This window comes from Branchiostoma floridae, chromosome 10 (assembly GCF_000003815.2).
Source record: "Branchiostoma floridae strain S238N-H82 chromosome 10, Bfl_VNyyK, whole genome shotgun sequence".
NCBI classification, from domain to species: domain Eukaryota; kingdom Metazoa; phylum Chordata; class Leptocardii; order Amphioxiformes; family Branchiostomatidae; genus Branchiostoma; species Branchiostoma floridae.
Window position 1 is genome coordinate 23,603,862 of NC_049988.1, and position 18,236 is coordinate 23,622,097.

Genomic DNA, 18,236 nt, shown 5'->3' on the forward strand with positions numbered 1-18,236 from the left:
GGTCCACGATGTTCTGTAAGATAAACGTAACTCTAACCTACCTTGACCATGGCTTGTTCCATGGCCGAACGTCTCCATGGTGACGATGTTCTGTGGTTCCTGCTGACAGAACATCTGCAGCTGCTGGTAGGACAGGGCGGGCTGCAGACTCAGCACCAGCTCGGAGCCCCGCCCGAAGTACGCCGGCTGGTCCCGCAGTACCGAGATGTCCACTTGGTCGTTACGCACCACGATGGCTGAGGATACAGAGGTTTCATTCGTAAGGCGAAGATTAGAAACAAAATTAGAGAGGACAAAGGTTTAATACAGATGGACTTCCATTTTTCTTGCCCCCCTAACACTGCATCCCCAAAATACCCCCCAAACTACCACCACCTCACTTACCCTCCTTTCCTTCTTACTCTCCCATATCTATAGACATTCATTCATATATTCAATCAGCTACTCCAACAACAGAACCGTCTTATTTGTGAGAGGATATTCGTAGGCTCCCAATGCCCGTCACTCATGCAGTCGCCGCCATTCCAACTCACACGTACTCGCTCACTCACTCACACAATCACTTGATCATTAGTTGGGACATTAATTCATGAATTAATTCATCTACCCAAGCGACAGAAAAGCCGTACTTGTAAGAGATACCCTCAGTTCCGGACAAGCGGTGGTGACGTGCCGTTAGCGTGAGCCGAGTCCTTCACGGCGCTTACAACGACAACTTTTCTTACTAATACCAACTAATCCCAATAATAAAAAGCCCGTACTTGTAAGAGAGGGTATCCGTAGCCCCCAGTTCCCCACCAGTGGCGGTGACGTGTCGTTAGCGTGAGCAGAGTCCTTCACGGCGTTCAGCAGGCAGTACGGCGACCACTGGTCCTCCGGTAACGGCGCATGCGTCAACTCGTCAAACCCGCCACACGGAGCAACCGGGTTAACGCTGACAGTCCATTCCCCAACCTGGTGATGGTTGTTGTTAATTTGCACATAAAAATAAGGAAATAAGTAACAGCATGGGAAAGGAAACATGCAGGAGAGACCAGAAACGCATTAAGTCTGCCCACAAAGTGAGATTATAAATACGATCATAACAATTACTGTTGTGTGTTAATTACAACATACACATATGAGCAAAAGAAAAGAAGAAAAAAGCGGAAAACAAACTAAACGGTAATAGTACAATCAAATAAAATCTAACAAAATACACCAAATGAAAGAGGAACGTTTGTGAATAATCAGTACAAATTAGAAGCACAAAGGGTAAATAGCAAAGTACAAGTGAACAAACCTTAGGCTCTATCTGCGGGTACCCTACGTCAGCGATAGTGATGTCCAACACTCGCGGGCTCACCCAAGTGCCGGTAAAGGCGTCGGCATTGCTGGCCACGGTTAGATTCGTGCTGAAAGTGAACATCTTATGCAGATCGTTTGCTGTGATCACAGACCCCGCTTGTCCAAAGGGTGGCATATTGGTGTCCTCGTTAAAAACAATGCGGAGAGAGTCCCCGGAAGAATATTTCGAGTCAGCCTGAATGTCTTTGTTTCCCGTTCCGGATATGGCCGTGACGTTGACCATATAAGGGCTTGGGGCGGTTATCATGACTCTCACGACGTTGCCGCTACACCGGGATGACTTGTACTGCGTGTTCTTGTCGCAGACCTGGATGTAGAAACTGTCGTAACCGCTCTCGTTCTGTCTCGGTGTGAAGGTTATGGCGGGTACGGCTGAAGACGTGTCTACTGCTGCGGTGCCTTTAGCAGGTTGGGAGGTTATGGCTAGTGTTGTCGCGTTGAGGTCGGTTGTGTCTATCATTTGGTAGAAGGTCAAGTTCATTCCGTTGTTTAGGAGTCCCTGCGCTTGTACGTCATCGGGGTCATGTACGGACATATCCGCTGTGGTGTACGCGTCATTTAGGAGGGTGTCTATGGGGTTTATGGTCACTACTTCATACCTGCTGGTGACGATGTGGAATGCTGACACATCCGGGGCATCGTTCGTGTTCATGACGTATATCGTTACCGTGGCAACCGAACAGGCGATGTGGGTGCCCGTGACGTCATACTCGTGACCTTGGTTCATTTCCAGCTGTCTCTGGCAGCTGGGAATCCCCGATACATACCCTCCAGTCAGCCTGGCCTCCCGTTGGTCGCACGGGTCGCAGACGGCGTAGGCAAAGCTGTCGTCACCCACGTATCCAGGCAACGGTTTGTATTGCACCAATCCCGCGCTGCTGATGGCCTCCAGCTCCCCGCCTCTCTCTGACGTCACTTCCGTTTGGTAGGCACCGGAAATGGGGTCCACCAGCCGAAGAGTTAAGGATGAAAGCTCGCTGGTCTCCAAGTCGCTGTAATGATCGCCGACGTTTATGACACTCGTGACGTCTTCGGACGCGTAGACGTCGAAGGGGTTGACGACCGGCGGGTCGTTGACCTCTAGGATGGTGACGATGATCATACCGTCCAAGTTACATAGTCCGGAGGAGTCGCAGGCCTGTGGAGGGATTCCATGTAGAAAAAGGTGTTAATGAATTAATATATTATCATTGTGTTCTACTCTGTGGGTGTCTTGCCCGAAAGACATCAGCCGAGGTCACATTTCCAAACCGGGGCCCGATCGGGCTGTTTGTGAAATGAGAAAAGAAAATATATACGTAAAAATACACACAAATAATGGCCAAGAATATTCTCTTGACGTCTTGTGTAGTTTGGTATATTCTATTCCCGAAAGCTGCCCGGTCAGATCCCAGCTTGGGAATATGACGCTAGCCTGGCTACACGTTATAAAAGTGGGTAACTGCATTCGTCAACAAACATTATTGGAGATCTAGATAAAACAAACAAAATTTCCGTAGACCCCACCAGGTAGTGTATGAGGTCCTTAGAGAGGAGGGTACTCTAAAGCATGTAGATGACATGGGATGATAAGAGTGTAGAACCCACCTGGTAGTGTATGAGGTCCTTCCCGCTCCTGTCCGTCCCGGCCGCGATGTGCACCAGGCCGGTCCGGTTATCGTACCGCGCCGTGAGAAGGCTCGGGGACGGCTCGGTCAGGCTCACCGAGTCCACCGTGCCGTTAGCATCCTCCGTATCGGTCAGCACGGCGCCCAGGTGTAACGTGTAGTTAGTCTCTTCGTACATGTCTATGTACTGGGGCGGGGCGACAGGGGCGTCGTTCACCGAGATCACTGAGATCTGGATCTGCGCCTAAAATAGAATACAATAGATACATAAATTCCACGCACTGCACTACGTGAGTGAAGTTACTGGGGGATCGTTCAGTACATGACCGAATGAACACTCCTTGGCCGGCTACACCTCTTTACCAGCTTATATCACCGTAGGATCTGCTTGTGTTAAAAAATGCACCTTCCGAAAAAACAGTTGAAAACATACATGTAGAAGTTTGAATTGAGAACATATTGACATCAATATTTGTCATGCTGCTGTCTGTGAAGTCGTTCATCTTTTAATCACAACTTTCTCTATTGCTGATTGTACAATCAGAATTTTCTTTAGAAATATCAAGTCATGTTGTATACTCTTAGGAGTATCTGGCTTAACAAGAAAGTTCACTTGTTCCTTACCTCCGTGCAGAGCTGCATCGCGTCCCTGTCGCACACGCGGATGTCGAACGTAACGTCATCAGGGTTGGTGCTGTAGAAGTGAGCGGGCGGCGTGTACGTCAGGTCGCCGGCGTCATCGTACGTCAGCAGCCCCAGTGAGACGTTCCGCGTCACGTCAACGTCAGACGCGTCGATGACGTCTTCTGCGTCAGAGATGTTCAACCCGCCGGGTAACCTTATAAGGAGCGGGGTGTCCTCCTCTGTGTAGACAGTCGTAGAACCGACTCGCGGGGGGTCGTTTTCAGAGGAGACCTGGGGATACATTTACCTATTTATTCAATGTATTCACAATATGTTCATTATAAAACAACAAAGCGCTTATGATACCAAATTGCACATGAAATAGCAATGTAAGAACAGTATCAAAGTGATAACCAGAAAGGTGACATACAAATCATGAAAATACATTCACATCTTTTAGACTTATCGTGTTCCGATGTATGCAACTCAAACGCTCCCTGTAGTTCCAAAGACAATGCTAGGGGCAAAACGTCTTTTCGACCAAAAGGGCAATCTACAAACCAATCAAAGAATGTACAGAGCAGAAGATAACAGATTTCTTCTGCAGTACTATAGGAAGCCGCTGGGAGCCCATAGTTCTTACTCGGCCCTTTTTGGCCAACCCTTACCAACATGCCAAATATCATGAAGATACATCCATTGCTTCTCGAGTTCTGGTATTCACCAACAGGTAGAGATAACTTCTTAACGAAGGTAATAAAGTGAATTAACATAATAACATGTCACCCACCTGGATATTTATGACTCCCTGTGCGCACTCTCCTTCACTGTCACACGCATAGAACACAACACGGTCCTCCCCCACATAATCCACGTCAGGGGAGTAAGTTATATGGGTGGAAACCGTGTAGAGAGTGTTGAACGGGTTGTCTGCATCTTCTATGAGGGTTTCTACCATCGCCGTGGTGTTGTGGACAGCTGCGCCATGCGTTGTGTCGTTTGTGATGATGGCAAATGGCGTGCGCTGTTCCACATCTGATACAACCACTCCTACAGTAATGGGAACGTCCTCATTTGTTTGTATAGCGTTAGCCTGATCCTGTCCGCTGGTTACAGTAAGTGTTGGTGGGTCGTTCACTGCAGCTACTGTTATAGTGATGGTGTTTTCTATACAGGCGCCTTCGCTGTCACAGAAGCGTACTCCGATTTGCTCCTCGCCGTAATAGTTAGCAGCTGGCGTGAAGTTCATCACCCTAAAGTCTGCTGAGAACTCTGTGTTACCAGTGGTTGGGTAACTGGTCACTGCGACGCTTGGATAGCTCGAATCTTCGCTCGTGTCGTCTTCAACGTCTTGGACGAACGTCTTCAGATTTGTAGACACGGGCGTGTCTTCTTGGGTGGCGATGATCAAAGGTAAGACCGGTTCTGGTGGATCGTTTACTGAGATGACGTCGATTGTTAGGGTGTATGTTTCGGTACAGGCGTGCTCTGAGTCGCAAACACGGTAGGATAGATCGTATTGCCCGAAGTCGTGTAAGACAGGGGTGTAGTGGAGATCGCCTTCGCTGGTAACAGTCAAGTCGCCGCTGGTTGGGTAAGACATCACGCTAACCGAAGACGTTGTCAAGTTTTCTTCGGGGTCGTAGAAGAGGCTGAAGGCGGTGATCGTCAGGTCGTTGTCTTCGAGAGTCGTGAAGGAGGTCGTGAGAGTGTCGCTAACCGGTCGTGGTGGGTCGTTCACACGTACGACTGTTATGAGAGAGTTGATGAGGGAGCTGGTTTCGCCTTGGTCGTCTGTTACGATGATGTTGATCATGCGCTCGCCTTCGGTAGGGTTATCGTGTGCAGTACAGTATCTGGCCACTAGGAGGAGCTCCTTGGCTTGTACCGGAGTGAACGCACCGCGAAGCTGTATTGATGAGTGCACGGAGTCTGCTGTACAAAGCGTTGAGTTATACACCAGAATCTGGCTGTACTGTGTCTGGTCAAATAGCTCACTGTCAGACAAGAACGACAAATCGAAGAAAACGCCTTCGAAACCCTCTTCTGTAACGTTAGTAACGTTGATGAAAACCTCCGAAAGAAACGTACTGTCTTCGTCGGAGACAGTTACGTTGGAGTCAACAATTGGAGACGGGAGAAAATCTTCGATAAACACCCCAGTATGTGTAGAACTCCCGTTGGTGAGGACAATAGAAGGTGGATCATTCACCGAGACAATGCTGACTGTGATGTTCATAGCGATGCTTTCTGTTATCCCATCGCTAGAAGTAAAGGCGAGAACTCTATCTACAGTGGCGGGTTCGTCTTTAGTGTTCTGATAGGTCACAGTTTGTAACGTGGTCTGATACTCCTCCACGCTTGCTACGCCAGAGATGTGGAGAATGCCTGAGGTCGCGTTGAAGACGGAAAACAGAGCTTCTGGGGTTGACACGTTCAGAATCTCCCATCCTTGGTCCATCAGGTTGGTGATAGCTACAGAGGCTGACGCGAGGATCGTACTGTCAACATCTGATACTGTTACACCTGGCGAAACTGGCACAGGTGAGCCCTCTTCTGTAAAGGAGACGTCAGTGGATGCCGAAGACAACGTTGGCGCGTCGTTTTGCGTCTCGAAGATGATGTAAGCTGTGCCTACATCAGATTGAAGGTTTCCGTCAGACACGGTGAACTCCACAACGCGCTGTTGCGGGTCCGGGTCGCCGTGTGTGTTGGAATAAGACACTGTTCTAAGCACAGCGGCATAGTTTTCTACAGTATCCTCACCAGAAATATAGACTAAAGATTGATTTGCGTTTACGTACGTAGCCATCAGCGATGTACCCAAAGTGTCCACTGTAATCGTTTCATACCCATAGTCAGGGTTGTTTACCAGCGTTACGTTAGCGTACGCCAATAGGCTGTTGTCGTTGTCTGTTAGACTCAAACTGTCAGCGACGGTCATGTCGCCACTTCCTTCCGTGTACACGGCGATGACGTCAGATCCGGCGGTGACGTCACCGTTGAGGTCGATGACCGGAGGGTCGTTGACCAGGCTGATGTTGATGGTGAGGTGGGCGAGAGAACTGTTGTGCAGTCCGTCCGATGCGTACATGTACACGTGTCTGGTTGTGGGTTTGGGTTCTTCAGCGGCGTTTGCATAGGTGAGTGTCTCCAAGGCGGATTGAAACATACTTAAAGAGACTGGCCCACTAAGACGCAAGGTAGCGTCGTCTGGTTGATACGAAGACGTGATACCTTCTGTAGACGTCACGGATAATGATTCTGACGCCCCATCGTAGGCAGGCTCGATCCAAACCACTACAAACTCCATTGGGAAGTCACCACTGTCGCAGTCAGTAAGTGAGACATTCCGTCCGATGGGGGTTGGTAAGTCCTGCCCTTCTGTGAATACAAACACACCGCTTGCTTCTAACACTGGAGCACAGTCGTTTATGACTTCCACATCGACACTCGCGACGACAACGTTACTCTGCAGTCCTTCCGTGTCGGTGACGTAGTAGGTGAGGGTTCTGGAGCCTGGTTGTGGTTCCGAGCCGTTGTGTTTGTACGTTACGGTACGTAGAACATCTTGGTAGGCTTGCACACTTGCTTGACCTGTTATAGTGAGTGTACCGCTCGGAGAATCAAAGTCAGACGACATAGAAGTGTTGCTGGTATCGACTGCTAGTGTCTCCAAGTCTGGCGACAAGGACTGGACAGTCACGACTGCTTCAGCCATGAAGAAGTACTCATTGTTGTCGGCGTCAGACAGGGTGAGATTCTCAGGATCCACCACGAAGACTTCATCACCGTCTTCGGTGAAAGTGAAGTTGAAGGAGCTGACGGTAAGAACTGGCGCGTTGTCGCCAAGGAGTTGGACGGAGATACTGAAGTCTTCACAAGTCGTGTTGTGTCCATCGTCTGCACAGATCCGGACCTCCCGAGTGAAGTTGTCAGGTTCAGGTTCATTATTGTAGTACATAACGGACCGAAGCAGAGTTACATAGGACGTGATACTGACTGCGGATTGGTTGAAGGGAGCTTGCAGTGTCATTTCACTTGTTCCGTTAAAGGCTATGTGTTCTACGGTGGCTCCTCCTATGAAAGCAACGCTGCTACTGTCACTTATGGTCAAGTTTTCGACACTCGTTCCGTTGAGAAGAAACCCTTCGTCACCTGTAGAGTTCTGCAAGGAGATGGTCATTTTCTTGAGATCTACTCCGTCTCTGTCTAAGACGTTAAAGCTGTCCGGAAGCAAGGAGATGGGATCCCCGTCCTCTACGAAGTCTAACGAATATTCTGAAGAAAGTGTGAGCTCTGGAGGGTCGTTGACGGACAGAACGTCTATGGTAGCGTTGACGGCTTCCGCGCTAAACTCACAGGTGTACACGTTGGAGCAAACGGTGGTGTCGACCCCGAACTGAGCGACCATGCCGGCCGTTGTGCCCGTGTTGTCCCATGCTTTGATGGACACGTACGGGCGGTCTCTGGGATCGCGTGGAGAACCCTGCGCGTCTATCTCCGTGTTAAAATCCGCTTCTGGAAGAAACCGGATTCTGCAGCTCGCCGAGAGGAGGGTCGCCTTTTCCGGCAACGGGTCGGGAGGGACGACGAAGCCGTAATACATTCCGCCAATCATGTCTTGCCACGTGGCGTTGTCGCATTCGCAGCACGACTGCCACGCCCCGTATCGGGTGTCCGCACCCACCACAGCGACCCCCACGTCACTGCCCACGTCACTGTCTACGTAGATGTCCTCGACTAGTGTCAACACAGTTGTTCCGTTGTTGTCAACGTCTTGTACATCTTCTGCGATAGATTCTAACTTGGTGACGTTGGTCAAAACTGGCGCGTCATTGGTTACCACGATGGTCACGTGGGCGCTCGCAGTTTCGCTGAAGTCATTACCATCGAACACAGTGACGCTGACCGTCCGACTGAGCAGGTTTGGGTTGGTGTAAGAGTTTGCGTAGGAGAGCGTGCTGAGCACAGATCTGAAATCTTCCAGGGGAGCGGAATCAGCGATAGTATCGTTAGGAGCGATCGTCATCTGGAACGGGCACACGGATATAATGTTTTTCGTGAGGTTTGTTCCGTCTAGATTGACTGTCACCTCTTCAATTGAAGATGACGACTCCGAGCAGTTGTTTAAAGCTTCGCCATCAATACTCACTGTGGCGCGAACAAGATTATTGTTGTCTACATCGGTAAGGCTATACCCGTCTCCGACAAGAGTGACAGGGCTGCCGTGTTCTGAGAAAAACACTTCTACATCGCTGCTGGCGAACTGTAGCTCCGGTGGGTCGTTTACGGCAGTGACTTGGATCGTGACGTTGATGAGTTCCGAGCCGAACTCGTTCTGATCGCTGTCGGCGTACCCCGTGACTTCAACGCCGTAGCTGGAGGAGGATGCCAGTCCGGTCTCCGTGTTGTCCCAGCCCAGGATGGTAACGTAAGGCCTGGGCGCCATGTTTTCTGCGTTCACGTTTGGTTGCGGTAGAAACCTTACGCGGCAAGTCGATTTCAGTAAGGTCGCACTGGCTAGAGTAGGGAGTGGAGGAACCACGTAACCAAGGTGATACCCGCCAACGAAATCCAACCAATCGTACGGCTGGACACTGTCGCACGTGTACTGCCAATCGCCGTGCGTCTCGTCCACCGTAACCACGGCAACACCCGCGTCATTTCCGGTGTCCCTGTCCGTGTAGTGTCCGGCCAACATGGCGGACACGGAGGTGCCCAGGTTGTCGTCTGACGCGATGTCTTCTGTGATGGTTGCCATGGTGACGCCGTCAGTGACCAATGGGGAGTCGTTGGACGGCAGCACGGTGATGGAGGCGATGGCTTCTGATTGGCTGAACGCGCCCGTTGGGCTCGTGTAGGTGACTGACACCTAGCAACGAAAAACAACACAGTTTTCTTTAGATTACCTCAAAGCCTTTGTGTGTTTGTGTACATGTAAGATCCACAGTTATGCTCTGAATATGTAGCCTCCCCAAAAGGGGTGGGTACGGATTCAGAAAATTCAGGTCCAGGTCCAGAAATCCTATCTTCATATAAACAACACTAAGGTCGACTACGTTTGACTCAAGAAACTTGGTAAAACATGCAAAATAAGACAGAACAAAATCCTTTAACATAGCACATCCCTTTTGTAGTTTCTCCTTGGCTAATTAAAAATGACCAACAGATACACGCCGTACCCCTGTGTTCCCAGCCGTTCCCGTGGTAAAGTCCCAGGCCCGGTAGTACAGGAAGGCTGTGCCGGAGAAGTCAGGCTCGGGCCGGAAGCGAAGTCGGTACCGTCCGCCGTCCCCGTCCTCTCCCAGCAGCACGGCCGAGCTGCCCGACACCGCCCCGAGCTGGGACCACGTGGTGCCGTTATCCGTGCTGTACTCCCACAACCCGTTAGAGCTGTCAGCGCCTGTGGAAATAGATCAACATATCAATCCATCTGTAAGTGCTTTAATTTATCACTCAATCAATCACATTCAAATTTGGTCCCATTATCCGTGCTCTCAAACGCCGTTACAGCTGTCAGCGCCTATGGCATATCACTCAATAAATCAACCCATAGATCAATTAATTGATCTACCAATCAGTCCATTGATTAATCGATAATCAATAAATCCATATATCTATACTGTAGTTCAGATTTTTAAAAAAGCCAGAACAAAAACCAACAGTCGCTGCGTGATCGATGAGATTAAGTGAGAAAGAGAGACGCGTTGTGTGATTGAACGGCAATCAGTGATAATTCCAAAGTGAGGATGATTCAAAGCGATTGTGGAAATTAGGCTGGCGTATTGAAATGAAAGAGACAGATGCCTGAGATGCATAGAATGGGTGAGTGAAAAAATCAAGTGTGTGAAAGACCTACTAACCAGTCACTGCGATGCCGATGTTCTGCTGCGTGCCGGGCCACGTCAGGTCCACGTCATCACAGTTGGACAGTAGGACGGTGATGGCGTCACCAGCAGGATCCGTGACGTCTTCGTCAATGGGGGTAAACGTCACCACTTGTGAGGTGTCGACGGTCGGTGCGTCATTGGAGGACTGCACGGTCAACGTCACTGTCACGTGCTCCTCACTGTGATAGAAGTTCGGTCAGTCTTTCAACCTTTCTTACACTTATTAGACATATGTATGGCTTTCTGCTTGCCCCTTGATTGATTGCTATGATGAAAGCTGTAAATGCTATATCTGTACGGAAAGTAAAGGTTTTAACAACAAACTTTCGGTCAGTCGCCGGACATATTTTAACTGTTTTCTATGTTTTGCCAGAGAAATTATGAAGGCACGTTTTGTATTCCCGTACCTGAATGGACCGGTGTTGTCCGTGTACGTCGCGTTCACAAAGTCACCGTTGTTGAGGGATGATGTAGAGCCTAGATGAGGAAAACATCTTTTACTGAGTCTATGAGCAGGTTTTGGACTTATATCAGCACAAACCAAAATGTACAAATATTACATGAAATGACATTCAATTGAAACAAAACAGCAACAAAAATTCAACACGGTGCCCGACCGGGCCAAAAACATATCCCGAGGGACGAAAGGTGCCCCACAGGGCCACGTCCAAAAGTGCAGAATTAGAAAAATATCGCGTAATCTGCCCTGCGGGGACCCTTCTTCCACTTGGGACTTCTAAGCAAGAGGTTAAGATATCAGGCTACAAGTTTGCCTCACCTGAGAGGTCCCAGGCCACGAAGCTGATGGTGGACTCGCCGCTGAAGTTGGGGTCCGGGATGAACCGGAGGAAGTTGAAGTATTCCGCTTTAAGTACCACGGACAGCGCCGACAGCGTGCTGTTTCTGAAGACTGTCCCGTCCGGCTGTCTCACCCCGTCAGCTATCTCTGTAACAACATCAACAACAACCTTCAGTTAACCTGCAGTACCACGGACAGCGCCGACAGCGTGCTGTTCCTGTAGACTGTCCCGTCCGGCTGTCTCACCCCGTCAGCTATCTCTGTAACAACATCAACAACAACCTTCAGTTAACCTGCAGTACCACGGACAGCGCCGACAGCGTGCTGTTCCTGTAGACTGTCCCGTCTGGCTGTCTCTCGCCGTCAGCTATCTCTGTAATAGTAATAGCAACTAGTAGTTAGACTTGAGCAAATAGGACAGCGCCGACGGCGTGCTGTTTTTGTAGCCTGTTCTGTCTGCCTGCCTGTCTCACGCTGTCTGAAATAGCATTTCTGAAATAGTAACAGCAAATGGAGGTCAGCATTCAGCACCAAAGACAGGACCTTAAACATGCTGGTCTTGGTAAAATAACTTTCAGGATTCAACTAGTATTCAACTTTCAGCAACATTGACAGCGCCGACAGCGTGCTGTCTCTGTAGACTGTCCCGTCCAGCTGTCTCATGCCGTCAGCTATCTCTGTAACAACATCAACAGCAGCCTTTAGTACCACGGACAGCGCCGACAGCGTGCTGTTCCAGTAGACTATCCCGTCCGGTTGTCTCATGCCGTCAGCAATCTCTGTAATAACACCAGGAACTATCTCTGGAATAGTAACAGCAACTGCTAGTTAGACTTGAGCAAATAGGACAGCGCCGACAGCGTGCTGTTTTTGTAGACTATTCCGTTTGCCTGCCTGTCTCACGCTGTCTGAAATAGCAATTTCTGAAATAGTAACAGCACCTGGAGGTCAGCCGTCAGCACCAACGACAGGATCTGAAGCAATCTCTGAAATCTCACGAACGTGTGGTAGTTACACTTCAGTACAAAGGGCAGCGTCATTTGAATGCTGTTCCTGTACAACAACGTTTATTTAACATTCAGGAAAAGGACAGCGCCGACAGCGTGCTATTTCTGTAGATCGTGCCGTCTGGCTGTCTCATGACTCACGCCGTCAACTATCTCTGAGACAGTAATAAGAACCACGACATTAACTTAAGTGCCATGGTTACATACAACGGGACTTAAGGACATTAATTCTATCACCCTGGATTCACAGTACATGTTTTGAGTGCTTGTCATCAAGGAAAGCACCATTGTTTCTCTACCTGTATAAGCCCCAGGCCAGGTAGTCCCACTGCCCGTACGCCTACCACATAATAACACTTACATATATACACACATACCGCACAAAAAAACACAAACCCGCTATAGGGTAAAAAATCTAATGACGTTGACACGTATTTCGAAGAAGAACATTTCCCCTACCTGTATACGCCCCGGGCCAGGCCAGGTAGTCCCACTGCCCGTTCGTGTTGTCGGCTCCGATAATCGCGATGCCCTGGGTCGCTCCCGCGTCGTTATCGCTGATGATGGAGTCAAAACCTGGAAATACAAGTCGGTATTAGTTTCGTTTTTCTCACATTATCAGAAGTATCAAAGTTTGACACTTGCGGAATCAGAAAAAGTGAGCATAAGCAAATTTGCGTTGGTTAGTCCACGCGCACGCACACGCACGGACACAGCAAGCACACATGCATGCACACACGCACACACAACACACACGACAAACCACCAAAAACACCCACACTCACACACAGACAAACACACACCACAATGCAAAAAAAAAGGTTGGAAATGCCGTACAGAGCTTGTCCTTAAGTGTTAAGTCCTGCACAGAGTGAGGAGAAGCAAAGTAGTCATGCACTCTTGCTGCAACATAGAGGCTATATGCAAGAAGTGTTAATCAAACACAACTTAGCACCTATGTAACATCTTTGCAATTTTTGTTGCAAGATCTACCACGACACGAAAATCCGGGAAAATTCGTCGATATCAACACAACCTGCGTACGTTTCATCAGGGTTATGGTCTATCTAGGGGATCTCCGATATTTTAATGTTGACGTCATGTTTTATCCACGATTTTCCAAGATCTTACCGTTGTAATAGATCGTGCCAAAAACACACAAAGGTCTTACCAAAGTAGAAAAGTTAAAAATAAAAACTTCACCCCACGCGGGTATAAGGTATTACCTATACCTATGAACTGCAGCACCGTTATGGGAACTTGCGTAAACTTATTGGCGTCTTCCTGGGTGGTGAGAGACGGGAGCGGGTTGGTGTTGAAGTGCGGCGCGTCATTGACACGTGTGACGCTGACGGTGACGGTGGTGACGTCACTCTGTCGCGCCCCGTCATTGGCTGTGACGTGGATGACGCGTTGTGACGAGGAAGGCTCCTCGGCCGCGTTGTTGTAGGTCATGGTCAAAAGAACCTGAGGGTAAAAAGTTTGTTAGTCAAATACAGAGGAATGAACGAAACCATCAAAATTATAACAAATCATAACACATCTCTCTAAATATATTTTCTTTATTATAAATGAAAGTGGGGTATTATTTGAAAGTGTAAAGCTAATGTAAGTTTCCTATATCAAAGGCTTTTTCGATGATCATGGAAGCTCATCTGTGTGGGTAGTACAATGTTAAACTTTCTTCCAACACAAAGGTATACGCGGATCAAGTTTTCAACGACCACTCAATAAAGGTTATGCGTCCGGGTAACACAAAAGGTTCTTAAGCAATTAGATTAGTGTTTGAAAACGGTCAGATTTTTTAGAAAGCATCCGCTGTCTTTCTCTGTATCTAAGTGACTTAAAGATTGAAAAACAAATATATATGCAAAAGCCTTTTTTTTTTATTTTGGGGACAATATTGATATAATTTTTGTCACCTGTAGATATTCGTCGTTGGAGCTGAGACCGGAGATGTTGAGTTGCCCGGATGTGAAGTGCACCACGGGAGCGATGATGACGTCAACACTGATGACCTGTCCCAGGACGGTCACGTGTTCCACCCTCGTGATGTTCTGAACGCTGAGAACCTCCAGGTCCCCGTCAGCCTACAACAGAACAAACAAATGCTCAAATAGGAGTACAGATACAACAGATACAAAAGAGTACGGATACACAACTATCTTCTTCCTTTCCAATTGTTAACCCATTTTGACTCAAAGGTCGATGAAGGTTAGACATCCAGGTAATAAGATAACCCTAACAGCAGTTACTCAAGCCGCTGGATCTTGAGTAACTCAGATCTTGAATAGATCTTGTTGGAGAGCAGGTTTTATATCCTAACTATAAATTGATATCCAAAGAAGATAAGACTATTTTAGCAGTCCAATAGGAAACTAGTGCAAGAAAAGTTAAGACGAAGCAATTGTTCCAATCCTTTCAAACACACTTCACCAGTCCTAACAGCTTCCTCTCTAGCACACAAACAAACACACTCACCGGGTTGGTTATCTCCGCCAGGATGTACACAATGTCGCTGCTGGTGTCCGAACCCGACAATGTCGCGCCCTCCCTCACGATCGACACCGGGCCGCCATCTTCCGTGAAGGTCACAGCAAGGTCAGTCCCGGGGTCAGCTCCGTTCAGGTCAACCACGGGCTTGTGCCTGACCTCCACACACGTGACGTCACTGCCATGGAGACCGTCTGCGTTGGTGACGTCAACTGTGACGTACCTTAAGGCGGTGGCGTCGGGAGACGCGGCGGAGTTGTCGTACGTCACTGCGTTTAGAACCTCTGCGTACCGCTCGGCCGTATCTGTTCCCGTAACCGTTAGCTGATTGGTCGCCGCATCGTACGACCAATCAACGTTCGGCTCGGCCGCGACGTGTACCGACCACGAGAACATCTCCATGTCAACGGTAACGTTGGCGTCGACGACCAATCGCCATTCTCCGTTCACTGCTTTTCCCGCCAAAGTTGAGAGTGGCGTGGCTGGCTTCAGGACGCTTGCCAGGTCGTTGCCGTTCGCACAGCTGTCGGTAGGCGGCGTGCCGCTATCGTGGAAGACGAAGTAGGCGACTGAACTAAAGTTACAGCCTGCAGTTTCCTCCATAAGTACTACTGCGGTTCCGTCCGGATGGTAAAGTATGAGGGACGGAGTGACGTCAGAGTCGTTTTCGGCAGTTACGACCATTTGTACCGCCAAAGACACTTCCCTCACACGGCCTCCTTGTTCTAGCAGCATCTCATTCTGTATCGGCGTTGCTGATTGGTCAAACGACGCTGCCAGAGGAGGAAGTAAACCATCCAGCGCCACCGTACTATCCGAGTCCGGGTGTATGACCAGCGCCCATCGCACGAGTCGACCATCGCCGCTTTCAGAGACCAGATCTGTGACGTGGAGAGTCCAGTCCCCGCTAGGATCCGTCCCGACAAACTTGGAAAAGTCTCCGTCAGGTGTGAATGACCCTCGCGACTCGTACCGGCAAACTCCGGAGAGGCTGGGCAGCTCCCCGTCCGTAGAGTCGATGTCAGCATACCCTGCGGTACCGATGAACACCGCAGGGGACATGTGGTATTGTGAGCAAGCATACCCGCCTGGACGAAGGGTAAGAGTCTCGGTTACCCCTTCGTGTTCTAACTCCAGCTTCAAGTCCCCGATCCACGAGTGTTTGATGTCCACGATAACAACGACTTGTCCTACAGTTTGGTTGGTCTGACCCACTGTTAAGGTATGGGACACCTTCTGTACGCCGTTCGCGCCAACGGGCGTGTTGAGTTCTGCAGATTCTACAAGGATCGGCAGGGGGAGCTGTTCTGTGTATGTGTACGCGACCGCTAGGGACTCGGCCGTCTCGTCGGTTGCGTTGTGGAGGGCGACGGTCATGCTTGATATCAACCCACCACTGTTCGTAGTAGACGCTCCGCCGTTTGCAATGATATTTGCCGCACCTATCTCAGTGTCAAACGTTACCGGACACGATCCACTCCCCGAGACGCCCACCGAGACGCTTGGGGGAGAACCTTCGGGGGCGACGGCGATGTCCACCCGATGAAACTCGCAGCTGTTATCGGTGCACACCCGAACGGTGACCGAGCGTATCCCCTCCGTCGGACGATCAGCGCTGTTGGTGTAGCTGATGCCGTTCAGAACGGTCTCGTACGTTGTACTTGTTGCCGCGCCGGTCACATAGACCATTGCGTTGTCAGAATAGTAAGAAACGCTTACTGATGAAGCAGATGTGGAGGAATATGTGAGTCTTTCTTGTGCGGTGTCTAAGACATACATTAGACTGACTGTCATAGACTGTACAGAAGAGGATGTTGTTATACTGCATCCTGTGGTAGCTAGAGAGGTGGTCTGTGCAGAGCTGTCTGTTAGGTTGAGAGTGGTGTTGACTGCGGACAACGTGAGCTGAAAAATAAGCATATTCTAGGTTAAAGATTAAAACGAATAGGAATCGTTCTTTTAGTCTTCGTTTAATCACGATAAACCCAAAATGATTAAGCCTTTTATGAGGTCATGAGGGAAGAGGTAGGCGTTGGGCAATCTATAGCAAAAATACAGATTAACTGGTTAATGTGCTAAATTTCTATTAAAAGTATGTTTAGAATGCATCGATGCAAAAAGCTCTTTCACATAGTTCACTGCGCATATTGACATACTACCCAGAATTCATGTCGCCTGCACATGCACATGCAGTCAAAGAGAATACTCGTGAATATTATCTGGGAATAGTTGGAATTCGAAACAGACAAACAAAACACACCTGGCTGAGTGTTCCAGACGAGACGACCACCTGTAGACATTGCGGGACGGACATGAGTAAGTCGCTATCCACCGCCTCTAGACACACCACGTGACTGCCTACGTCATCAGCTCCGGGAGTCCACTGCAGCAGACCACTCCGGGAGTTCTCAGCTGTAAAAGAAGAAACATTCACTTTTCACCATATGATTGTCTATCTGTATCTGTATCTGTATAGCCGGTATACATACTGTTCTCCGGCGTAACACACCAGCTTCTGTGGTTTAGTTTACCATATGATTACTTTGGCTCACCCCACATTTCCAAACCGAGACTCGGTCGGACTGTTTTTAGGATTTATACGTAAATATATACAAAAATTATGTCTACGACTATTCTCTTTACGTCTTATGTAGTTTGGTGTCTTTCAGTTTGATGTATGATAATACTTCTCGCTCCCGAAAGCTGCCCAACCGGGTCTTGGTTTGGAAATGTGCCGTACAACTTACCTGTAACAGAGTCCACTGCCGAAGTTTCAATCAGACTCCACCCATCCGGCAGACTCCCCGCTGTACCGCGGATACTCAGACTGTTCCCGCTGTCCATGTCCGTCACGGTGACGACATGAGAGAACACCTGACCGACGCTCAGGTAGCGCACTGTGCCGGGTACGGCGTCATACGGCTGTACGGCGGGCGGGTGGTAGGCTGGGGCGCTGTCGTGGAGGTGCAGGACCAGCTCTTGCATCGCCTAAGTAGATATACATGATAATTATATACATGATAATTAGCAAAAGTATCATATGCTTTTTCATAGAACTATACTTGTAGAGTGGAAGTCATTTTACAAATGTCCCTGGAAAAAATAGTAAAACTTACTTAACATTGGTAAAAATTGGGCAAATATGGACACTTAGTTTGACAGATGAGTTAGCTGTCCGGGAAGTATGGTGTGTGACCAGGTAACTTCTCTGGCATATGATGTGTCTATATAATATGTGTCCAATTTCTATTATTTTTTAGGTGAAACGTGGAACCTGGTAAAGGCTAAGAATTCCATACGGACCTAAATATATACGCACTTGTGAACCAACAAACAATATTAATAACTTTGTACATCTTTTAAAAGACATCTGGAGCCTGATAGAGTTTAAGTCTTCTATACGGACCTCATACAGACTTGACTAAATACAAACGTGGAACCTTGATTAAGCTTATATATATATATA

The 18,236-nt window shown here is 48.7% G+C and overlaps 1 protein-coding gene across 1 annotated transcript in view; it reads right to left on the reverse strand.

Annotated features, from left to right (window-relative positions):
* LOC118425123 overlaps window positions 1–7,221 on the reverse strand; it is a 10,334-nt gene extending 3,113 nt beyond the window's left edge. Inside the window, exons 1-6 of the mRNA XM_035833941.1 lie at window positions 4,369–7,221; window positions 3,579–3,869; window positions 2,935–3,198; window positions 1,283–2,485; window positions 762–954; window positions 42–236 (exon numbers count right to left, since the gene is read on the reverse strand). Of these exons, the coding sequence (XP_035689834.1) occupies window positions 42–236; window positions 762–954; window positions 1,283–2,485; window positions 2,935–3,198; window positions 3,579–3,869; window positions 4,369–7,221 (4,999 nt within the window). The remainder of the gene's footprint in view (window positions 1–41; window positions 237–761; window positions 955–1,282; window positions 2,486–2,934; window positions 3,199–3,578; window positions 3,870–4,368) is intronic.
* Between the last annotated feature and the right edge of the window lie 11,015 nt (window positions 7,222–18,236).